General features: G+C 43.0%; 1 protein-coding gene across 1 annotated transcript in view; it reads right to left on the reverse strand.

The window, feature by feature from the left end:
* The window catches only part of LOC124545623, a 108,891-nt gene extending 99,711 nt beyond the window's left edge, over positions 1-9,180 (reverse strand). The window contains exon 1 of the mRNA XM_047124570.1: positions 7,460-9,180. Coding sequence (XP_046980526.1) covers positions 7,460-7,945 — 486 coding nt within the window. The 5' untranslated portion in view covers positions 7,946-9,180. The remainder of the gene's footprint in view (positions 1-7,459) is intronic.
* Positions 9,181-24,911: the final 15,731 nt, after the last annotated feature.

Genomic DNA, 24,911 nt, shown 5'->3' on the forward strand with positions numbered 1-24,911 from the left:
GACAATATTTGAGAGTCGTTTACACCGTACGATGGTTCATCATCCGACAACTAAATGCATAAATAGAAGCAGTAGAAGAGTGTTTTCGACATGTGATACCAGTTTAGGACAGTTTATCAAGTCGTAATAAAGCACCACCAGTTTCTACGAGCCAAGAATATTGTAAGGTACGGTAAATTTGTTACCATTTCAAGAATTGGTTTCAAAGCTCTAGTCTGTTACTTTAATGATCCTATTAGAGGTGGGAAAAATTATGTTGCAGAAAGTAATTTCGTTTCTCTGGACAGTAGCTCTATATGGAAGTGAAATGTAAACTATGAGCTTTACAAGCGAATAGTAATTTTGAAATGTAGAGCAACAAAAGCATGCTGGGATTAGGTGGGTGTACAAGATAGCCAGTGTAGATATACTGATTAGTATCAACAAGAAACTAGGTTTTAAGCTACTCCTTACTAACCGAAGGGATATGTTAATAGAACACATTCACAAGAATCAAGGAACAGTTAATTTAATTATGAATGGAAACATGTGGGGGGGGGGGGGGGGGGGGAATGTTCGGTTAAAATTTTAGAGGGAGCTGAAAGCTTGCCAACAGCAATTACTTTCAAATGACTGTAGGTTTCAGTAGCTGAATCAAGGAACAGTTAATTTAATTATGAATGGAAACATGTGGGGGGGGGGAGGGAGGGGGGGAATGTTCGGTTAAAATTTTAGAGGGAGCTGAAAGCTTGCTAACAGCAATTACTTTCAAATGACTGTAGGTTTCAGTAGCTGATAGGGATGATGTGACTTACACAGAACAGAATGGAGAGCTTCAGCAAACCAGGCTTCGGACTGAACGCAACAACAATATTGGTTCCTAGTGTACAATTTATCAGAATGTAATAAGTAACTACACTAGCTCAACAACTGTGAACACTGACTATCTTTTACTGGGCTAGGTTGACAGTCACATCAAACTTGTTTGACATACACCAAGTCTTCCATTTTTGAAATAATTTATATTCGTTTGCAACATCGACGTTTGGCTATTTTCTGGTAGGACACCGAAAATACCACGATTTATTGCGTGTCGGAATTGAAAAACATTTACTACGTGAACATGTCATCACACAATGCGTCTCCAATAGTCACTGAATACAACATTTTTGGCACCCTTGCCGTAAATAACAGCAAACTAACGAACAATTTTATGCCGTGATATCAACTGACGCTGTTAACGGAACATATCAAACGTTATATTTTATGTTGCAAAAAGTGATATAGATTTTTTGGTTTTAGAAAATCTTCCATTAATTATTGTACCAAAAATTTTATTGGACGTCAACTTTGTTATATTTCTAATGTTGTGACTGGTTTCGGTTCCGTCGGACCATCTGTTCAGACAAGAAAAATAAAATGACGAAGCACCACATAACCCAAGGCACAAAAAGCTGCTATTACACAATACGTACAATCAAATGTACCATGACGTACCCGAACATGTCGGCTACAACTCTGTCCTGTATATTGCCATATGCAACGGACCCGGTCCGCCGGGTCATATGGACCGAGTTTACGTCATATAGATGCTATGAATTGCTGTTTCACGATGCCGCATACATGTTGCTGTTAGTACGCCTAAGTATCTCTACATTTGGTTTTACATATGATGTAACGACAGTGTTGTCGATTTTAGGTCACATAAACGTCAGTTTTTTTTTTTTTTTCATTTTTCTGATCTCCACAAATCTGAAGATGGTTCTGTGGAACATAAACTGGGTAAGGCATTAGGAATATATGTTACTTGTGTGCAGAACAAAATTTATTATTTGATGAGCCTGTGCTGACATATGGTTAAGCACGAAATTTTCGCGATGTTGCACTTCAGAATGGTCAGTTAAAGGCAATGACTTTATGTCTTTTAAACAACTATGACATGTCCATTTCTCAGCGTTCCTTCAATAATAAAACAGAAACTATCCGACATACAAGCTTTCTAGGTACGCTTTCACGTCATATTGTAAAATAACTGTCACTGAATTAAATCGACATTTTAGATAGTGTTGTAGTGCATTCCTCTTAGCCTACTTGTGTACTTGACGTCGGTGGCCAATCAACAGACATACAGAAATGGCACCTCAACCGTAACGTCAGTTTTTTTTAATGACTGTTCTTACACAATATAACTCCGTATCATACCTAGAAAATGTCGTCTATGCGTTTGTTTCAACTGGTAAGATGAGACTGTTCAGGCTCTCTCTTCCTTTTAACAAGATATCCTTAATGATTCAACACTACGTATTGGACATTACAACAGTAATATTTATGGGACAGTCAAATGAAAACGAGACAGATGGAAAAAAGTAAGTAAACTGTTTGTTTTTGAAAAGTAATCACAGTAGCTGTTAAATACATTTATCCCACTGTGAGACAAGACGATCTGTGCCTTCATGGAAAAACGATTCCGGTTCCATAATTGTATGAAGGATGCACCTCTTTGATCGAAGGCAATCGACGGCCACAAATGTGTTTCTTCAGGGCTTCAAAAATATGGAAAATATGGGAAAGACCCGTCTCTTTCTGTATTACTGCCTCTTAATTAATGATAATAATATTAACATACAGGATGTCCCAGGAGGAATTACCAATATTCATTGATATGATAGGAACGGTCATTCGAAGCGAAAGTCTGGTAGACAGGTGCTGTAAAACGCATACCTTAAGAGCCATGATCACTTCTTCATCTTCGATTACAACCTTCTTCTACTGCAAGCTCTTTCCATATTTTGGGAGGAGGTAGTACGTAACAAAACAAGAGAAAATAGTAAACATGGGCTATTAAATACATACCTTAAGAACTATGAGGACTTGTTCAGCAGAAGAGACGTGTTCCACAGTAACGAAGATGAACAAGTAGTCATTAGCTCTTAATTTACGCATTTTGGAACCCATAATTCCTATATATTTTTGCTTCGAATGATCGTTCCTCTCATATCCCTGAATACTAACCATCGCTCTAGGAACACTTTGTATAGTAATGAAAATATGGAATTTGAGAAACGTCACTCTTATTACCATTTTGTGAAGCAACCTCGCCAGCAGTTTCTCCTCGAATGTGAGTAATGACACCTAACAGATATGCGTGGTAGTAGTACACAAAGAATTAGTGTATAGAAAAGTCGACTGCGAGTAATAATAAGGTTACAGATGAGATGCAAGTAGGAATAAATAAGATGCACGTTAAAGGGTGGATTATTCCACAGCTGAATGACTGAAACTGAGTAGGATATGGAGCAAGATTTAGTGTTATGCAAACGTACCCAGTCTGGTATTGCAGTCATGGAGTAATAATAGGTATTTTATGTGTGAGCAGGAGAATTATTGAGGACACCAGTGACTTAAAAAGCTGATGAAGAAAATAGAGTACGTGAAAATCACATCTCCTAACCAGTCGCATCCAGCCTAACTCAGCACTGGAAGGACTGATGTTATGAAACAATAGAATGCTGAATATTTATCTTACGCAAGCATTTCTTGCTAGCTCCAGTCGTCTGTAGTCTTCACTATTTGTACCATTTTCAGCTACAAAACAGTTGTCAAGTTAGGGCAGGATTAAAGACTAAATTAATTTTGCTTTCATTTCAAGTGGAAGCACTTTTTTCTAAATTTTTGGATTGCGTGAATGCTTGAAAGAGATTTTCTGGATGCTGCAACAATTTGTTCTTCTCAATCTAAATGCTCGTCGAAGGCTATGCTGATAGAGGTGTTGGATAACTTAGCATATAAGTGGTAGTTACAATAATGAAACACAGATGAAATATCATTGTCATACAGCGAGAAAAGCGACCAAAGACTGAATACTGAGATCCCCGGCGAACACATGTTCTGACAGTTAGTTACATGTTCTATAGATCATTTGAACGATTCTTTTATCGAAATGTTGTGGCACCAGCCTGCTTGCAGGATATATACACATGGGTAGTATTAACATTAATGAACACACTATTTTTAGTGCTACTCATGCAACTCCACTTAAAAAATTATTTTTTAATAGGCAACAAACTTTTAAGTAGAAATTCGTCGATCAGTAGAAGGATCTGTCCAGGGGAAATGATTTCAGGTTAGATTTAAAACTTGTTTTGCTATTTGCCAACAATTTATGTTATAGGGCAAGAATCAAACGTTTTTGCTGCTGCATATTGAACACCTTTGTGAGCCAATGACAGCTTTTTCCCCCTAGTATTGTAGTTGAGGTCATCACTGTTATTCTCAAATTGTGGTATACTATTCATAACGAATTTCATTAGTGAATGGATGTATTGAGATGGTGCAGTTAAAATGCCTAACTCATTGAAGAAGTATCTACATGGCTACCACAGATAGAGTCCACATTTTATTCTTACTGCTCTTAAATGTCAACACTTTTTTTCTATGTGATGAGTTACTGAAAAAATCATTATTAACCACTTCTGTACCATTCTCTTTAAAGGAATTTATTACAACAATACTAACGTCTACAGAAAGTATCTGTTATGCTTGTTGGACGTCAAGTGGTAGGTGATTCACAAATATAAGAAACAGCGATGGACCCAAAATTGAACGCTGTGGGACTCCACTTCTCATTTCTCCCGTTACTAAAATTTCTACCTTTGGATTATTCAGGACAAGATTTTTTCATGCTGTTTGTTAAGTAGAATTTAGACCAGTTGTGTGTAAATCAATCAATTTCATACAACAAGATTTTGAGATTACTGACAAACCACAGTGTTGCCCTATTTGAGTGATTCACACCGAAATCAACAGTATTTAATGCCTTGCTGAAACCAAGCTGTGTTAAAATGGTCGCCTCACGCTTGTGGCACAACTAATGTCGTCAGTTGCTTTGATTGATACTTTTGCGTGCTTAAGGCAGGAGTGACGTCCTATCTACTGAGAGTAATCCAACAAATGTACCAAGACTCCAAAATCGTCGTTGCCAGGAAGGAGACAGTTAAAAGTAGGCCTACAAGGACGCAGTCTGTCTCCGATACCTTTTAATATATATGTTGATATGTTGAGACAGTGACTAAAATAAATAGAATCTTACATTCCTACTCCTTGCATATATGTTTGACCTTCCATTTAACATTCAACAAGCAGAATTAGTACTTTCTGCAGATGGTACTAGTGTTGTAATACATCCCACTATACAGAAAACAACGGAAGACACGATTAGTTATGTTTTTCAGAGAATTATTAAGTGATTCTCAGAAAACGAACTCTCCTTTAATTTTGAGGCGCATGCGTAAGTGTAACTAACGAAATTACTTAATGACAATACTCTTTGTTGTTTACCAATTTCTTACAGCTGACTGCAAAGACTTTCTTCAGAAAACCATTTATGAATTAAATATCACTGCCAAGAGCTATAACTTAACAATCTCGATCCAAAAACCCAAAGTGATGGCTTTTAAACGTAAAGACCCGGTCCCAAGCAAAGTTATTTTATACGACCAGGAAGCAGAGACAGTCATAGAATTCAACTTCTTGGGATGCACCATTTCTTTCACAAACGAAAAAGGCACGTCAAAAAAACACCGAAAGCTTCAGCTACATTAATCGGAGCACATACACTTGGATGTAGTGGAGAAGAAGGGAAACGGTAATGAAGTTCTACTGTACAATGGGAGCATCACGAATACTTTATGACAGTGAAACAAGGACAATGTCAACCTGAAATGAATGAAAAGAGAACTTGCTATAGACTGCCTGATATGGTAAGGAGTTCGGAAGAAAATTAGAACACAAAAGCATACATGAACTGGTCAAGGAGTATAAAAATAAAATGAGAGATCATGTCACAACAGAGAATGGATACTGAATTCCTAAAGTAGAATTTAATTATAGAGCAACTAGGCAAAAAATCAATGGCTGGACCAAGAAAGAAGTGGAAATATGAAATAGTAAGTAACTAACACACCAGAGGTACCAATCACGAGGAATTAACAAGTAAGAGCCTAACACATGGGAAGACAGAATATTATGTATGTCTGCAGGCTTTCGTAGCTGTTGTCATTATCATCATCTACGTAAGGATTTCGGCGTATTGGTCCGTTCCGCCTTCAAAATGGTCACAGGGCACGCGGGCACGCTCAAGATCTTTTGGTTTACATTGTTCTGTGGTTTTCGCATCAGGCATATGATTTATGTTTTCTTTCCATCTTAAGTGATATTATTTTAAAGTGATAGTTATGTTTTGCGTATTCTGTTCAGCTCGACAGAAGTCATTTCTCATTTTATCCCTTAAAACATAGCCACCCAATATCTAAGGAAGTTTATTTCACATGCTTCTCTATTTTTAAGGGTCCAGGTCTCGCACCCACAGTGGAGTGCGGGTATCGTCAGAACCTACAGAACTCAGTAGAGTATCCCTGTGGACTTAACTTTCCCAACATTCTGCAAACAGTTCCACGGAAACAGTTGAATACGTCTATTTTGTATTTCATTATTTGCGCCATATGCATCCTAAACAGTTAAATGTATAACTTGCTTCATGATCTGTTTATCAACTTCGATTAAACTCGCATGGACTGGTGTCCCCAAAGTGCCACTGATTTTGTCTTCGTAATGGAAAATTTCAGATTGTATCCCATGGCTATGTTCCTTAAATTGAAAACAGCTTCTTGTAGGTCATTTTCATTCTGACTAACAGTCACTTGGTGGCCAGCAACAAGCAGCGTGCTCACATTCAAACCGATAACTCTCATTGTCCGTGCCCAAGTTTTGGGTGCGTCGTCGATATGTATACGAAAAAGGAGTGAAAAGGGAGAGCATTGTCTTAATTCCTTGGTTTACTTCAGCCACAGCATGTCTGCTGCCAGATATTTTTATTTGTACGTGACCCTTGTACAGCTCTTGTCACTGACGGTAACATCTTCTCGGTTCTTACAACGCGTCAAGTTTCTCTTCCATTTCTTCTGAATGATCGAAGTTTCGGCCCCTCTGCTAGGATCTTCTTTAGGATCTGGTATTCACAGTCAACTAATGTGAGCGTCAGAAGGCTGTGAAAAATATCACAGCAGAGGGGTCGAAACTACGATCGTATAGTAGACATTAAAGGGGGACATGTTCAAATGGCTCTGAGCACTATGGGACTTAACATCTGAGGTCATCAGTCTCCTAGAACTACTTAAACCTAACTAACCTAAGGACACCACACACATCCATGCCCGAGGCAGGATTCGAACCTGCGACCGTAGCAGTCGCGCGGTTCCGGACTGAAGCGCCTAGAGCCGCTAGGCCACCGCTGCCGGCGGGAAGACGATTCGGCGTAACAAACTAGACTTCACCTACACGAAGAAGATTAACTGGTTCTTGTTTACGGTAGGAACTAATCGTTACTAGGCAAATGTTTATGTCGAAATAGTTGTTATGACGAGAGGAAACTTCCCTTACATTTGTTTAACCTATTGTGGTAACTGCTGACATCAGTACTGACCTTGATGCCCGTGGTACGGCGCAATATGGCGGCGAAGAGTGGCGGGTGGCTGGGGTTGGGGGTGCGCGCGAAGGGCGAGTCGAGCGGCAGGAAGCGCGGGCTGGGCCCGCCCCCGGAGCTGCTGCTGCTCGACAGCAGGGTGCCGCCGCCCCCGCCGCCCCCCAGCGCCGCCCCCGCGCGTTCGGGCACCAGCACGTAGCGCACGGCGGCGCAGTAATGCAGCGAGTCGATGGGGAAGAAGCGAGTCACCTTCTTGTGGTTCTCGTCGACGTTCTCGAGCAGCAGGCCGTTGCTCCAGACGCTGAGCCACGAGTCGATTCCGCGCGCGCCCAGCGCCCCCTGCTCGGGGTAGAGCTCCCGCAGCGGCTCCTGGATGCCTTGCAGGCCATCCTTGGTCACGTGCGGCACGGCAGAGCCCAGGTAGAGCACGCGGCACCGGCAGATCGGCGTCGACTCCGGGTCGTCCCCGCCCCTCGAGTTGGCCATCTCTGTTGCTTCTGCTCGTCGGTCACTTGTCACTCGATACGCATCGGCCTCGGCGACACAGATCCACTATTGTGTCGTAACGTACAGCAAGACACTACGCAAAGCCACAAAGGCTGATTCTTGGATAGCTATTCGGTTAATAAATCTGCTTGTTGTAACCTATTCTTTGAACATCCACAGCTGCAGGCCCACTTCGGAAAAATTTCGAGTAAACTTTCCAACGGATCCGCCACTATTCCTCCGTTCCGTTCCCAATATTCCAACGTCGCTCTTGTCCCGAATCCAATTACAGAACCAACTGAAATAAGTCAAACACTATACACAATACAACTAATTCAACTTTTCAAACGTCAACACACTCAGTCTGTACGTCTCTATAGAGAACCTGGCTGTACAGTGAGGTAATTTACAGTTCCTGCGGCTGTTCTGGTGCGATCACCAGCGACCTTCGAAGCCTGTGGCTCTTTCTTCTCATATGACGTCAGCAAAGAGGGTACTTGACCTTGACCCCACTCTTGGATTACTGTATAGCCGAATAAATCTACACTTCTTGATCAATAATTCTGGAGTTTATACGAATGTTGGTCTTAAAAACAGTAAAATAAAATAACACTTGTGATTTTGGCACTGTAGTTATGTCGAAAACGCACACCGTTCACTTCCACGTCACAAGTTCAGGTGATGGTAACTTCAACTCGTAGTATCCAGTTTCTTGCTTCCTGCAGACCTCCGTGTGTCGTTTTTGTAGAACTCTCGAAATATTTATCTGTTTGGTTCACACGCACGGTACCACAGCGACGGCAAAACGATCGCTCAAAATGGCTGTCGGCAACGATTGTGGCACTTTCCTCGTCGATTACTTGTTCACGTCGACTTTGGCAGAGGCACTAGCTCTTCTTTGGGCGGCGTATGGCACACGGTGAGTTTTAATTGAGCGTCGGGAAGTACAGATGGGAAGAGAATCACGGAGCGTTGTAAACGAGAGTCTGTGTCCAGTGCGGACCGCGGCCTAACGGAACCCGAGCGCGCAGCACCTCCGGACAGCTGGCTCCCGGCGTTGCGGCCAGCGTCGCGCCACGTTCATCGTCGCCGTGTCCACGTCTTCAGCTGTAGGCCTACACCCGCGACGGGCTGCGTGTGCGACGTGTCTGTCCGTGTGTGTGTGTGTGCTTGCGAGAGGCTGGCCAGCGCCCCGCTGCCTGGAGAAAAGTGCCGCGACCACCTCTTCGTCACGAGCCTAACCACGGACTGCGGCCGGCCGCTACCTGGGGCCTCCACCTGCCGGCGCAGACCCACTGCGCATGCGCGGCCGGCCCCAACTGTACAGTCGGCGCCAAGTTTCTGCCCACACCTTGCGGGAATTATACATCTCACATCACCGTTCAGTTTTTGAAGGCCACGTTCGATATTTATTGACTAGTTTGTCAAACCTTCAACATAATGAAGTGACCTTCACACCATCAATAACACAGTCAAAATTCGCCAACTTTGATTCCATTCGGAATCAATGCTTTTTTCATCACTGGTCATATTATTTTATTTATGTGAAATCTGAGAGGTAATATTATTTGAAAAAACTCGTATTTCCATGATGTTTCAGTGAATTTCATGTCATTTGACTTCTTACTATTGAAATGTAATTTAATTATCGGGGCAAACATATTTATAATTATCGACAAATAAATGAAAAAAAGGATAGAGTTTTCCTCCAAAATGTGTGCCTGCCGGGATGCGCAGTTTGAGCCGCCATCTCCCGGATCGCCCCCCCCCCCCCCCCCCCCCCCACCGGAGGTTCGAGTCTTCCCTCGGGCATGGGTGTTTTTGTTGTTCTTAGCATAAATTAGTTTAAGTTACCTTAAGTAGTGCGTAAGTATGATGACCTCAGCAGTTTGGTCCCTTACGAATTCTACATCTACATCTACATGATTACTCTGCAATTCACGTTTAAGTGCTTGGCAGAGGGTTCATCGAACCACTATCATACTATCTCTCTACCATTCCACTCCCGAAGAGCGCGCGTGAAAAACGAACACCTAAACCTTTCTGTTCGAGCTCTGATTTCTCTTATTTTATTTTGATGATCATTCCTACCTATGTAGGTTGGGCTCAACAAAATATTTTCGCATTCGGAAGAGAAAGTTGGTGACTGAAATTTCGTAAATACACTCCTGGAAATGGAAAAAAGAACACATTGACACCGGTGTGTCAGACCCACCATACTTGCTCCGGACACTGCGAGAGGGCTGTACAAGCAATGATCACACGCACGGCACAGCGGACACACCAGGAACCGCGGTGTTGGCCGTCGAATGGCGCTAGCTGCGCAGCATTTGTGCACCGCCGCCGTCAGTGTCAGCCAGTTTGCCGTGGCATACGGAGCTCCATCGCAGTCTTTAACACTGGTAGCATGCCGCGACAGCGTGGACGTGAACCGTATGTGCAGTTGACGGACTTTGAGCGAGGGCGTATAGTGGGCATGCGGGAGGCCGGGTGGACGTACCGCCGAATTGCTCAACACGTGGGGCGTGAGGTCTCCACTGTACATCGATGTTGTCACCAGTGGTCGGCGGAAGGTGCACGTGCCCGTCGACCTGGGACCGGACCGCAGCGACGCACGGATGCACGCCAAGACCGTAGGCTCCTACGCAGTGCCGTAGGGGACCGCACCGCCACTTCCCAGCAAATTAGGGACACTGTTGCTCCTGGGGTATCGGCGAGGACCATTCGCAACCGTCTCCATGAAGCTGGGCTACGGTCCCGCACACCGTTAGGCCGTCTTCCGCTCACGCCCCAACATCGTGCAGCCCGCCTCCAGTGGTGTCGCGACAGGCGTGAATGGAGGGACGAATGGAGACGTGTCGTCTTCAGCGATGAGAGTCGCTTCTGCCTTGGTGCCAATGATGGTCGTATGCGTGTTTGGCGCCGTGCAGGTGAGCGCCACAATCAGGACTGCATACGAACGAGGCACACAGGGCCAACACCCGGCATCATGGTGTGGGGAGCGATCTCCTACACTGGCCGTACACCACTGGTGATCGTCGAGGGGACACTGAATAGTGCACGGTACATCCAAACCGTCATCGAACCCATCGTTCTAATAATCCTAGACCGGCAAGGGAACTTGCTGTTCCAACAGGACAATGCACGTCCGCATGTATCCCGTGCCACCCAACGTGCTCTAGAAGGTGTAAGTCAACTACCCTGGCCAGCAAGATCTCCAGATCTGTCCCCCATTGAGCATGTTTGGGACTGGATGAAGCGTCGTCACACGCGGTCTGCACGTCCAGCACGAACGCTGGTCTAACTGAGGCGCCAGGTGGAAATGGCATGGCAAGCCGTTCCACAGGACTACATCCAGCATCTCTACGATCGTCTCCATGGGAGAATAGCAGCCTGCATTGCTGCGAAAGGTGGATATACACTGTACTAGTGCCGACATTGTGCATGCTCTGTTGCCTGTGTCTATGTGCCTGTGGTTCTGTCAGTGTGATCATGTGATGTATCTGACCCCAGGAATGTGTCAACAAAGTTTCCCCTTCCTGGGACAATGAATCCACGGTGTTCTTATTTCAATTTCCAGGAGTGTAGATCTCGCCGCGACGAAAAACGTCTTTGCTTTAATGATTTCCATCCCAACTCGTGTATCATATGTGCCACACTCTCTCCTCTATTACGTGATAATACAAAACGAGCTGCCCTTTTTTGCACCCTTTCGATGTCCTCCGTCAATCCCACCTGGTAAGGATCCCAAACCGCGCAGCAATATTCTAACAGAGGACGAACGAGTGTAGTGTAAGCTGTCTCTTTAGTGGATTTGTTGCATCTTCTAAGTGTCCTGCCAATGAAACGCAACCTTTGGCTCGCCTTCCCCACAATATTATCTATGTGGTCTTTCCAACTGAAGTTGTTCGTAATTTTAACGCCCAGGTACTTAGTTGAATTGACAGCCTTGAGAATTTTACTATTTATCGAGTAATCGAATTCCAACGGATTTCTTTTGGAACTCATGTGGATCACCTCACACTTTTCGTTATTTAGCGTCGACTGCCACCTGCGACACCATACAGCAATCTTTTCTAAATCGCTTTGCAACTGATACTGGTCTTCGGATGACCTTACTACACGGTAAATTACAGCATCATCTGCGAACAACCTAAGAGAACTGCTCAGATTGTCACCCAGGTCATTTATATAGATCAGGAACAGCAGAGGTCCGAGGACGCTTCCCTGGGGAACACCTGATATCACTTCAATTTTACTCGATGATTTGCCGTCTATTACTACGAACTGCGACCTTCCTGACAGGAAATCACGAATCCAGTCACACAACTGAGACGATACCCCATAGGCCCGCAGCTTGATTAGAAGTCGCTTGTGAGGAACGGTGTCAAAAGCTTTCCGGAAACCTAGAAATACGGAATCAACTTGAGGTCCCCTGTCGGTAGCGGCCATTACTTCGTGCGAATAAAGAGCTAGCTGCATTGCACAAGAACGATGTTTTCTGAAACCATGCTGATTACGTGTCAATAGATCGTCCCCTTCGAGGTGATTCATAATGTTTGAATACAGTATATGCTCCAAAACCCTACTGCAAACCGACGTCAATGATATAGGTCTGTAGTTCGATGGATTACTCCTACTACCCTTCTTAAACACAGGTGCGACCTGCGCAATTTTCCAATCTGTAGGTACAGATCTATCGGTGAGCGAGCGGTTGTATATGATTGCTATGTAGGGAGCTACTGTATCAGCGTAATCTGAAAGGAACCTAATCGGTATACAATCAGGACCTGAAGACTTGCGCTTATCAAGCGATTCGAGTTGCTTCGCAACCCCTAAGGTATCTACTTCTAAGAAACTCATGCTAGCAGCTGTTCGTGTTTCAAATTCTGGAATATTCCATTCGTCTTCCCTGGTGAAGGAATTTCGGAAAACTGCGTTCAATTCACACACATTTGAACATTTTTCTATGCCTGTCGTGACCTGCGAAATCCCTTATACGTACTATGTGGTAAGGTACGCGGAACTACTTTTTACCTCAACGATTCGAGATGCAGACACATAGGCAGGCCCCATTTGGCAATTAACCTGCGTAGCGGTGAGACGTAACTAATGTGGCTACGTTCGTCTTACGAAGCTCAAACGCTAACCGCTTGACCACCATGAACTCTCACGCTCGGAACCTATGTACAGACTCATCTGTTCATAATGGATTCCTCGGACTTGCCGAGTAGTGCACCTTACTAATTGCACATTCCATTGTTATGATGTCCTACTAAAGGTGTACAAAGACTGAAGTAAATCCGTGATGCCAACGTCGTGGCCTCCCGTTGCGAAATGGTTATTGAGTAACAAAACAGTGCACAACAAAACACACTCAGCGAAAGCTTAGCCCTTCAAAATTCAAACAGTTTTTAACCACTATGTCAGGTGATAATTTAAATTAGCGTATCTTATTACATTTCTTTTCATTTCTTGAAGACGTATCCACTTACACAATGTGGTCGTTGATCGGTACTAGCAGGAAGTCGTCGGCAATAGAACTACTGCCGCCTTGTGCGACCTAACAGTGATTGGCGTTCGTTGAATAACAGTTGTACAACAGCCTCCATTTCATTAATTTCTTAATCACTACTACATGTAAGCGCCATATTTGAGCGTGCAGGTTTCTATGCACTGTCACGAAACTGAGCAGATCTGTACGTCACGGGAGTGTTCTCGACGATGCATGAAGTTGTATCTTTGTTTTTCCATAGTCAACAATAAATTGTAAGTAAGCAGTGATGCACGAATGTAGTTTATTTTCAATTATTTGCTTTGTGAATTGTAAAAGAGTTGTGAATAAAGTGCAAAAATACCGATATTCGCAAGTTATTTTTACCTCACAAATGAGTTCAATCTAAAAGTATAACTTGTGATGAAACATTACAAGAAAATGGTGAGTCAGATTCAAGTACCTCTATTTAGGAGCGCTGCAATTGTACTGATGGGTAACATATACCGGGTGGTCCATTGATCGTGTCCGGGCCAAATATCTCACGAAATAAGCATCAAACGAAAAAACTACTAAGAACGAAACTTGTCTAATTATTTCTATGCACCAGGAATTGCATGGCGACTACTTTGAATGTCGTGTACAGTTCTGCCACTGGGCACAAGAGATAATGGAGTTTCCTGTTTAAAAAAAAAAAACGCAGTTGATGTCCGTTTGACCTATGGCAGCGCGATCTAGCGGGCCAACCATAGCGCCAGCTGGTTTCCCCTTTCAAGTTAGACGAGTTTCGTTCTTTGTTGTTTTCTCGTTTGATGCTTATTTCGTGAGATATTTGGCCCGGTCACTATCAATGGACCAACCTGTAGATAGCCATCTCACAGCTAAAATACAAGGAAATTACGAAATAAAAACTTATTTACATAAAACCATAAGTAAAACGCAACGTTATCCAATGGATATGATCATTCTAGCCAACACACCATCTGAGTGAGTTTTAATTTAACAAACTCCCAGCAGTACATGTCACCGTACAACTTGACTTGAGTAAAGGCGGAGTGAAAATGTGGTTATTGTTTATAACGAGTACAGCAGCCTCAGTTTGCGTCATGTAGTGGAAGTAACGTCCTTCACATTCCAAAAAACTAACTAACCCCGTTTTTTCCCTATACAACAGTTCAAGACCCATTTTTATTAAATTAATACAGCATGTATATTTGCATATTACCTTTAAAATACACCAAGAAGCGCCAATGTGCAATGTTTTCATTCACATGTCAGTGGTGAAGTGATCCACGAAGTCTGATGCAAGAGATCATTAATTAGTTCATACAACTGTCGCCTACGGAAGTGTTGCATCACATTCGAACTGAAAATTAAAAATTCTTTGAAGATCATCTTGATATAATATGGTTGCACACCAACTGGAATTCGTCGAAAGCTAAAATCTGGTGCAGTCGCTAGTATCATAGCTGTTAAGTGATCCACTACATAATAAACTTAAAAGAAATACAAAATTTCATACGAATCTTTTTTTTTGGGGGGGGGGGGGAGGGGGGAAATCAGTTAACTTAATAATAAAACACTCAACACTGAAGATCAACATGACAAGGCTACTTTAACCAAATACAATAAATAAAAACATGCCGACACGCTCAATTGACACAAATTTCTTACATAGCGTAATGTTACGTTATGTCAATAGAGGGCGTTAGTACGTTTTTCCTTGTATTTTAGCAGTGAGAATGACTGTTTATAAATGAAACCTGGATATGCAAGAATAATAAAATACCAGTGGGACTGCAATGGACTGCTGTACACCTATCCATCATTATAATTGTCAATATTGTCAGCTAGCGACGCGAATTCACAAGATTAAAATGTCGAACATCCAAAAGAAAGTGTGTACCGAAATTATATTAGTAACGTAAATTGCGTTCCTTCTTTTGCGATTGAAAGAGAACTTACTTGCACTACGAGCGTTTCGGTTATTTCGAAGCAACTTCAGTGGGCACTGTAACATTTCGGTATTTTTCTTACAGAGCTGTTTGCCAGCATCGTAAGCAGTTATCATGATTTACAATACTGCTATAAAAAAGTTTTGGCGGCCGGGGTGGCCGAGCGGTTCTAGGCGCTATAGTCTGGAACCGCGCGACCGCTATGGTCACAGGTTCGAATTCTGCCTCGGGCAAGGATGTGTGTGATGTCCTTAGGTTAGTTAGGTATAAGTAGTTCTAAGTTCTAGGGGACTGATGACCTCAGATGTTAAGTCCCACAGTGCTCAGAGCCATTTTTTAAAAAAAAGTTTAAAATTAGAATGATTACTTATGGTTCTTTATTCCCTATTGCGTTTCTATTGTTCTTCCGCATATAGGTGACGACACTATATATGGAGAGGATCCTATGTATTGAAGAACGTCTCAGTTAAAATACACACATCAAAAACAGTTTTGCATCACCCCAGTTCCAAGAACTTCTGAAGATAGATGTTGACTGTGGATATTGTATCACACACACAGTCTCTTTGACTGTTCAGAGATGTCACTAAAACCGCCCAAAGATGTGAACAACCATGCATGAGCAGCGCCTATTAGACGGAAGCGGTCCGACAGCCGATCAGTTCCAGATATTCCACCAGGAAGGAAGTACACGGCTCTTGCTGTCTGCACTTCAACCATGCCTAGACCATCAATACCACGATTCGATGGGGTCCGCACTACCACTTTCTGCCAGGAGTGGCTCTCAACAAGGGAAGTGTCCAGAGGTCTCGGAGTGAACCAAAGCGATGTTGTTCGGACTTGGAGGAGATACAGAAAGACAGGAACTGTCAATGAAATGCCTCCCTCAGGCCGCCCAAGGGCTACTACTGCGGTGGATGACCGCTACCTACGGGTTATGGCTCGGAGGAACCCTGACAGCAACGCCACCATGTTGAATGATGCTTTTCGTGCACGCACAGGACGTTGTGTTACGACTCAAACTGTGTGCAGTAGGCTGGATGATGCGAAACTTCACTCCTGACATCCATGGCGAGGTCCATCTTTGCAGCCACGACACCATGCAGCGCGGTACAGATGGGCCCAACAACATGCCGTATGGACCGTTCAGGATTGGCATCACGTTCTCTTCGCCGATGAGTGTCGCATATGTCTTCAACCAGACAAGCGTCGGAGACGTGTTTGGAGGCAACACGGTCAGGCTGATTAGATTAGATTAGATTAGATTAGATTAGATTAGGTTAATACTAGTTCCATGGATCACGACTACGATATTTCGTAATGATGTGGAACGAGTCAAATTTTCCAATACATGACATAATTAAGTTAATTTTACAACATACTTAAGTTAATATAACAACTTTTTTATTTTTTTGTGTTTTTTTATTTTTTTATATATTTTTTCTTAATTTATATCTAAAAATTCCTCTATGGAGTAGAAGGAGTTGTCATTCAGAAATTCTTTTAATTTCTTCTTAAATACTTGTTGGTTATCTGTCAGACTTTTAATACCATTTGGTAAGTGACCAAAGACTTTAGTGGCAGTATAATTCACCCCTTTCTGTGCCAAAGTTAGATTTAATCTTGAATAGTGAAGATCATCCTTTCTCCTAGTATTGTAGTTATGCACACTGTTATTACTTTTGAAATGGGTTTGGTTGTTAATAACAAATTTCATAAGAGAGTATATATACTGAGAAGCTACTGTGAATATCCCTAGATCCTTAAATAAATGTCTGCAGGATGATCTTGGGTGGACTCCAGCTATTATTCTGATTACACGCTTTTGTGCAATAAATACTTTTTCCCTCAGTGATGAATTACCCCAAAATATGATGCCATATGAAAGCAATGAGTGAAAATAGGCGTAGTAAGCTGATTTACTAAGATGTTTATCACCAAAATTTGCAATGACCCTTATTGCATAAGTAGCTGAACTCAAACGTTTCAGCAGATCATCAATGTGTTTCTTCCAACTTAATCTCTCATCAATGGACACACCTAAAAATCTGGAATATTCTACCTTAGCTATATGCTTCTGATTAAAGTCTATATTTATTAATGGCGTCATACCATTCACTGTACGGAACTGTATGTACTGTGTCATATCAAAATTCAGTGAGAGTCCGTTTACAAGGAACCACTTAGCAATTTTCTGAAAGACAGTGTTGACAATTTCATCATTTAATTCTTGTTTGTCAGGTGTGATTACTATACTTGTATCATCAGCAAAGAGAACTAACTTTGCCTCTTCGTGAATATAGAATGGCAAGTCATTAATATATAATAAGAACAACAAAGAACCCAAGACTGACCCTTGTAGAACCCCATTCTTGATAGTTCCCCAGTTTGAGGAATGTGCTGATCTTTGCATATTATGAGAACTGCTTATTTCAACTTTCTGCACTCTTCCAGTTAGGTACGAATTAAACCATTTGTGCACTGTCCCACTCATGCCACAATACTTGAGCTTGCCTAGCAGAATTTCATGATTTACACAATCAAAAGCCTTCGAGAGATCACAAAATATCCCAATGGGTGGTGTTCGGTTATTCAGATCATTCAAAATTTGATTGGTGAAAGCATATATGGCATTTTCTGTTGAAAAACCTTTCTGGAAACCAAACTGACATTTTGTTAGTACTTCATTTTTACAGATATGTGAAGCTACTCTTGAATACACCACTTTCTCAAAAATTTTGGATAAAGCTGTTAGAAGGGAGATTGGACGGTAATTGTTGACATCAGCTCTATCCCCCTTTTTATGCAAAGGTATAACAATAGCATATTTCAGTCTGTCAGGGAAAATGCCCTGTTCCAGAGAGCTATTACACAGGTGGCTGAGAATCTTACTTATGTGTTGAGAACAAGCTTTTAGTATTTTGCTGGAAATGCCATCAATTTCATGCGAGTTTTTGCTTTTAAGCAAGTTTATTATTTTCCTAATTTCAGAGGGAGAAGTGGGTGAGATTTCAGTTGTATCAAACGCCTTAGACACACTGTCCAGCGAGTGCAGAAAAGTGGAGGTTTCCTACTGTTTTGGGGTGGCATTATGTGGGACCGACGCACGTCGCTGGTGGTCGTAGAAGACGGCGTAACAGCTGTTCGATACGTGAGTGCCATCCTGAGACCGATAGTGGAACCATGTCGGTTGCATATTGGCGAGACATTCGTCTTCATGGACTACAATTCGCGCCCCCATCGTGCACATCTTGTGAATGACTTCCTGCAGGATAACGACATCGCTCGAATAGATTGGCCAGAATGTTCTCCAGACATGAACCCTGTCGAACATACCAGGGATAGATTGAAAAGGTCTGTTTATGGACGACGATACCCACCAACCACTCTGAGGGATCTACGCCGAATCGCCGTTGAGGAGTTGGACAATCTGGACCAACAGTGCCTTGATGAACTTGTGGATAGTATGCAATCTGGACCACCACCTCTGAAGGGCTCACTGTATTGTGTACAACTTGCAATGTGTGGTTTTCATGAGCGATAAAAAGGGCGGAAATGATGTTTATGTTTATCTTTATTCCAGTTTTTGGTTCCGGAACTCTCGGAACCAAGGTGATGCAGAACTTTTTTTGTGTCTAATAATAATAGTAATATTCGGACTTGATTTTTTTTTTTTTTTTTTTTTTTTTTTTTTTTTGTTGGCATCAGTCTTCCGACTTGTTTGATGCAGCCGCCATGAATTCCTCTCCTGTGCCAACCATTTCATCTCAAAGTAGCACTTGCAACCTACGTCCTCAATTATTTGCCCTCTACAGTTCGCTCTGGTACTATAGAAGTGATTCCCTCATGTCTTAACAGATGTCGTATCATCCTGTCCCTTCTCCTTATCAGTGTTTTCCACATATTCGTTTCCTCTCCGACTCTGCGCAGAACCTCCTCATTCCTTGCCTTATCAGTCCACCTAAATTTCAACATTCGTCTATATTGCCACATCTCAGATGCTTCGGTTCTCTTCTGTTCCGGTTTTCCCACAGTCCATGTTTCACTACCATAGAATGCTGTACTCCAGACGTACATTCTCACAAATTTCTTCCTCAAATTAAGACCGGTATTTGATATTAGCAGACTTCTCTTGGCCAGGAATGCCCTTTTTGCCACTGACAGTCTGCTTTTGATGTCCTCCTTGCTCCGTCCGTCATTGGTTCTCTTACTGCCTACGTAGCAGAATTCCTTAACTTCACCTACTTCGTGACCATCAATCTTGACGTTAAGTTTCTCGCTGTTCTCATTTCTACTACTTCTCATTACCTTCGTCTTTTTTCGATTTACTCTCAATTCATACTCTGTACTCATCACACTGTTCATTCCGTTCAACAGATCATGTAATTCTTCTTCACTTTCACTCAGAATAGCAATGTCATCAGCGTATCATTGATATCCTTTCACCTTGAATTTTAATTCCACTCTTGAACCTTTCTTTTATTTCCCTTAATTAGACCAAATGTAGCTGCTATCATGTGGGGTCTAGGATCGGGAGCCAGCTCATAGTCTGGCCATTAAAATGAATAGTTACTTGCATGATTGGTGGACGTAGACATGCACAATTTCAAATGCAGGCGCGACTGCCATCATACGAGAATCCACTGTCAGGTATAGCAGACTCTTCCATAGCCACAGATAACACAACGGACGATCATCACATCCCGCTACATCGAAACAAACTCCACAATCTCACATGGTATTAGTATAGTCCTCTTTTTCATGTAACTTTCTCTGTAAAAAAATAAAAAGAATGCTATCGTAATATCGAATCAGGTAACTCTCCTTCATATTCATAGCATCTCACGCCCTGGATTCGAATCCAGCGACTTTTAATCTTTTATCTTTACAATAGAAATCATCAACAATGGCGGCCGAAGACTAATGGCATAAGAAGTCACTATCTTTCTGCAAACTAAATGTCTTGTGAAAGAAGGCGGAGGAGCGGACACAGGTTCAGCGCACTCAAAAGGCGGAAGGATCAGCAATGATCTACGGCATGAGAATGTAGAGAACAGTGTAAACCACTGAATTAAAGACACATAAAGTGTGTTCACGGAACATGTGGCTTGAAATTGAAAACAGTGTCATGGGAATTACCCATTGGCTACAAGTTCCAACTTAGTCCTCATTCGAATTCCCGAGACGGGACTGTCCATCCTTTTATTAATTCCTTAATATGAATTTCCCTCTTTTTTAAAAGTGGACACCAGGTAGTAGTAATGGTTGGCATTTTATTTTCTTCCCGTGTATTCACAATTTATCCATTTCATTTTTTTGATAATTTATCTGCAACCCCCGCTTTTATACTTTACTGCTAACTGATTACATGTATAATTTGCATCCTCGCCATCTTGTTCATTGATTACTTCGTCGTCAGAAAATAGTAAATGGTGCACATAAGTTCTATATATATATTGGTGCCCAACCTAAGAGCCAGTTTCCATTTTCTGCATGGAGTTAACATTTGTCAGTATTTCACACGACATTAGTACACTCCTTTTTTTCATATAACTTTCTCTGTAATAAAAAGAACGCTATAATAACAGCAAGTCAGATAACTCTCGCTCATAATCATAACATCCTAGGTCCCGGATTCTAATCCAGACACTTTTAACTTTTTATATTTTCAATAAAAAATCATCAACAATGGCGGCCGAAGAACATGAGTAAAAGATGGGATAACGTACGAAAGGATAAGTTCTTCGGGTCGGGGAGTGGAATGTCAAGAGTTTGAAAGTGATTCAAAAGTCAAAAAATTTTAAATGTAAAATTGTAAGGCTCAATCTAGATATAGTGGGCGCCAGTGAAGTGAAATGGAAAGAATACAAGGATTTCTGGTCACACGAGTGTGGAGTAATATCAACAGCAGCAGAAGTGGTACACTCCTGGAAATTGAAATAAGAACACCGTGAATTCATTGTCCCAGGAAGGGGAAACTTTATTGAAACATTCCTGGGGTCAGATACATCACATGATCACACTGACAGAACCACAGGCACATAGACACAGGCAACAGAGCATGCACAATGTCGGCACTAGTACAGTGTATATCCACCTTTCGCAGCAATGCAGGCTGCTATTCTCCCATGGAGACGATCGTAGAGATGCTGGATGTAGTCCTGTGGAACGGCTTGCCATGCCATTTCCACCTGGCGCCTCAGTTGGACCAGCGTTCGTGCTGGACGTGCAGACCGCGTGAGACGACGCTTCATCCAGTCCCAAACATGCTCAATGGGGGACAGATCCGGAGATCTTGCTGGCCAGGGTAGTTGACTTACACCTTCTAGAGCACGTTGGGTGGCACGGGGTACATGCGGACGTGCATTGTCCTGTTGGAACAGCAAGTTCCCTTGCCGGTCTAGGAATGGTAGAACGATGGGTTCGATGACGGTTTGGATGTACCGTGCACTATTCAGTGTCCCCTCGACGATCACCAGTGGTGTACGGCCAGTGTAGGAGATCGCTCCCCACACCATGATGCCGGGTGTTGGCCCTGTGTGCCTCGGTCGTATGCAGTCCTGATTGTGGCGCTCACCTGCACGGCGCCAAACACGCATACGACAATCATTGGCACCAAGGCAGAAGCGACTCTCATCGCTGAAGACGACACGTCTCCATTCGTCCCTCCATTCACGCCTGTCGCGACACCACTGGAGGCTGGCTGCACGATGTTGGGGCGTGAGCGGAAGACGTCCTAACGGTGTGCGGGACCGTAGCCCAGCTTCATGGAGACGGTTGCGAATGGTCCTCGCCGATACCCCAGGAGCAACAGTGTCCCTAATTTGCTGGGATGTGGCGGTGCGGTCCCCTACGGCACTGCGTAGGATCCTACGGTCTTGGCGTGCATCCGTGCGTCGCTGCGGTCCGGTCCCAGGTCGACGGGCACGTGCACCTTCCGCCGACCACTGGCGACAACATCGATGTACTGTGGAGACCTCACGCCCCACGTGTTGAGCAATTCGGCGGTACGTCCACCCGGCCTCCCGCATGCCCACTATACGCCCTCGCTCAAAGTCCGTCAACTGCACATACGGTTCACGTCCACGCTGTCGCGGCATGCTACCAGTGTTAAAGACTGCGATGGAGCTCCGTATGCCACGGCAAACTGGCTGACACTGACGGCGGCGGTGCACAAATGCTGCGCAGCTAGCGCCATTCGACGGCCAACACCGCGGTTCCTGGTGTGTCCGCTGTGCCGTGCGTGTGATCATTGCTTGTACAGCCCTCTCGCAGTGTCCGGAGCAAGTATGGTGGGTCTGACAGACCGGTGTCAATGCGTTCTTTTTTCCATTTCCAGGAGTGTATAACAGGAGTGGATTCGTAATCAATAGGAAAGTAGGGCAGAGGGTACTCAACTTTGAATGGATCAGTGATAATGTTGTTTTCATCAGATTCGACAGCAAACCAATGCGGACAACGATAATCCAAGCATAAATAACGACATCGCAAGCAGAGCAAGGGATAGAGAAAGTGCGGGGATACTGAATGGGTAATTCAGTAAATAAAGGGAGGGGAAAATCTGATAGTCATAGGTAATGGAACACGGTTGTAAAAGGAGGAATACGAGTAGAAGAAAGGGCCATGGGAGAATATGATATAAGCAGTAAGAATGATAGAGCAGAAAGACTAATTGAGTACTGTAATAAATATCAGGAGGTAATAGCTGATACTCTGTTCAGGAAAACTAGAGGAGGAGGTCCACTTGGAAAAGACGCGAAACACAGGAAGATTCCAGCTGAATTACGTGGTCAGTGAGAGATTTCGAAATTAACTATTGGAGCAGATATAGACTCAGATCAAAATTTAGTGCTGATGAAGAGTAGAATGACGTTTAAGACAATTGAACGGAAATATCAGGTGTGGAAAAAAATGGGACACTGGAGTGCTAATGAATGACGAGAATCGTTTGAAGTTCGCTATGGATGTGGGCATTGAGATAAGGAATATCACAGCAAAAGAGGAGTGTAAGTCTGTAAAAAAAGGGGAATCACAGATATTGGACACTCAGACACACGTCCAAAAAAGGTAACTTTGTAGCTTGGGTAACAGAAGAATTATTTCAAATGTACGGCGAAAATAGGAAGTACAATATTTTCCTGGAAAGACAGGTATACGCTAATATAAATCAGAAATGAAATAAATAGGAAGTTCAAGGAAGCCAAGACGATGGCTGAGAAAAAGTGTGAAGAAATCGAAAAAAGAATGATCATCTGAAGGACTGACTTAGCATATAGAAAAGTCAAAACAATCTGGAACTCCACTGTTAGACCAGATGTGGGCTAAGAAACTAACACATAATTCAGAGTAACTAGGTACTGAACACTCCCTCTACATGCATTACAGCCTTGAAGTCACTCCTATAGATAATCGGGTCTCTTTAGAGTTCCTCGAATTCCGAACACTTTTTCATGCAGTACTGATTTTACGGCTATTTAAGTAGAAACATTTGCTTGGAGTATCTTGTCGGATTTACGAGAAGAATGAGGAGTCCTCTGTAGAAAGTAATGTGTGCAAATGAAATTATACTGTCCACATACCCTCTGCAACTGCAAACTCTTTATCAGCGTCCGCGGATACTAAAATACTGTAATCCACTACAACTGGTTCCATAGATTAGAGCGGAGACGGTGGGATTGCGCCTGCCCTGAACTTCTTCCGATAACGATCTATACTACTATATAAAAACAATTCACAGTTTAATGTTGTTACCGAAAACCTTGTAAACCTCTTGAGCGATTTAGTCTATTCCAAATTCTTATACGATATTCTAATACATGTTCAGATGGACATTGGCTACACATTTTTAATTCATGTGGTGTATATAGCATATTCGCGTGAGGTGTCAAAATGCCTCCTAGCATAGTGTCTGACCTCCTGTTGCCCGGCGTAGTGCAACAGCTCGCCGGGAAAGGACTGAACAAATGTCCAAATATTCAAATGTGTGTGAATTCCTAAGGGACCAAACTGCTTAGGTCATCGGTCCCTAGACTTACACACTCCTTAAACTAACTTAAACTAACTTCTGCTAGGAACAACATACACACCCACGCCCGAAGGAGGACTCGAACCTCCGGCGGGAGGGGACAAGGACTGAACAAGTCTTTGTAAGTCACCTGCAGAAAGATTGTGCAGAGCTGCCTCTATAGCCTTCCGTAACTGTGAAAATGTTGCCAGTGCAGGATTTTCTGCACGAAATGACATTTCGCTTATGTCCCATAAATATTCGACGGGTGGCCAAATCATTCGCTCGAATTGTCCAGAATGTTCTTCAAACTAATCGGGAACGATTGTAGCCTGGTGACATGGCACAGAATCCTCCACATAATTTCCGTCGTTGAATAGCTGCAAATGGTCTCGATGTAGCCAAACATATTTCCACTGACTGATCGTGCATTTGGACCTGAGGACCCTGTCCATTCCAAGTAAACAGAACCCAGACTGTTATGGAGCCATTCCCAGCTTGGGCAGTGCCTTG

The sequence above is a fragment of the Schistocerca americana genome, chromosome 8, assembly GCF_021461395.2.
Source record: "Schistocerca americana isolate TAMUIC-IGC-003095 chromosome 8, iqSchAmer2.1, whole genome shotgun sequence".
NCBI lineage: Eukaryota > Metazoa > Arthropoda > Insecta > Orthoptera > Acrididae > Schistocerca > Schistocerca americana.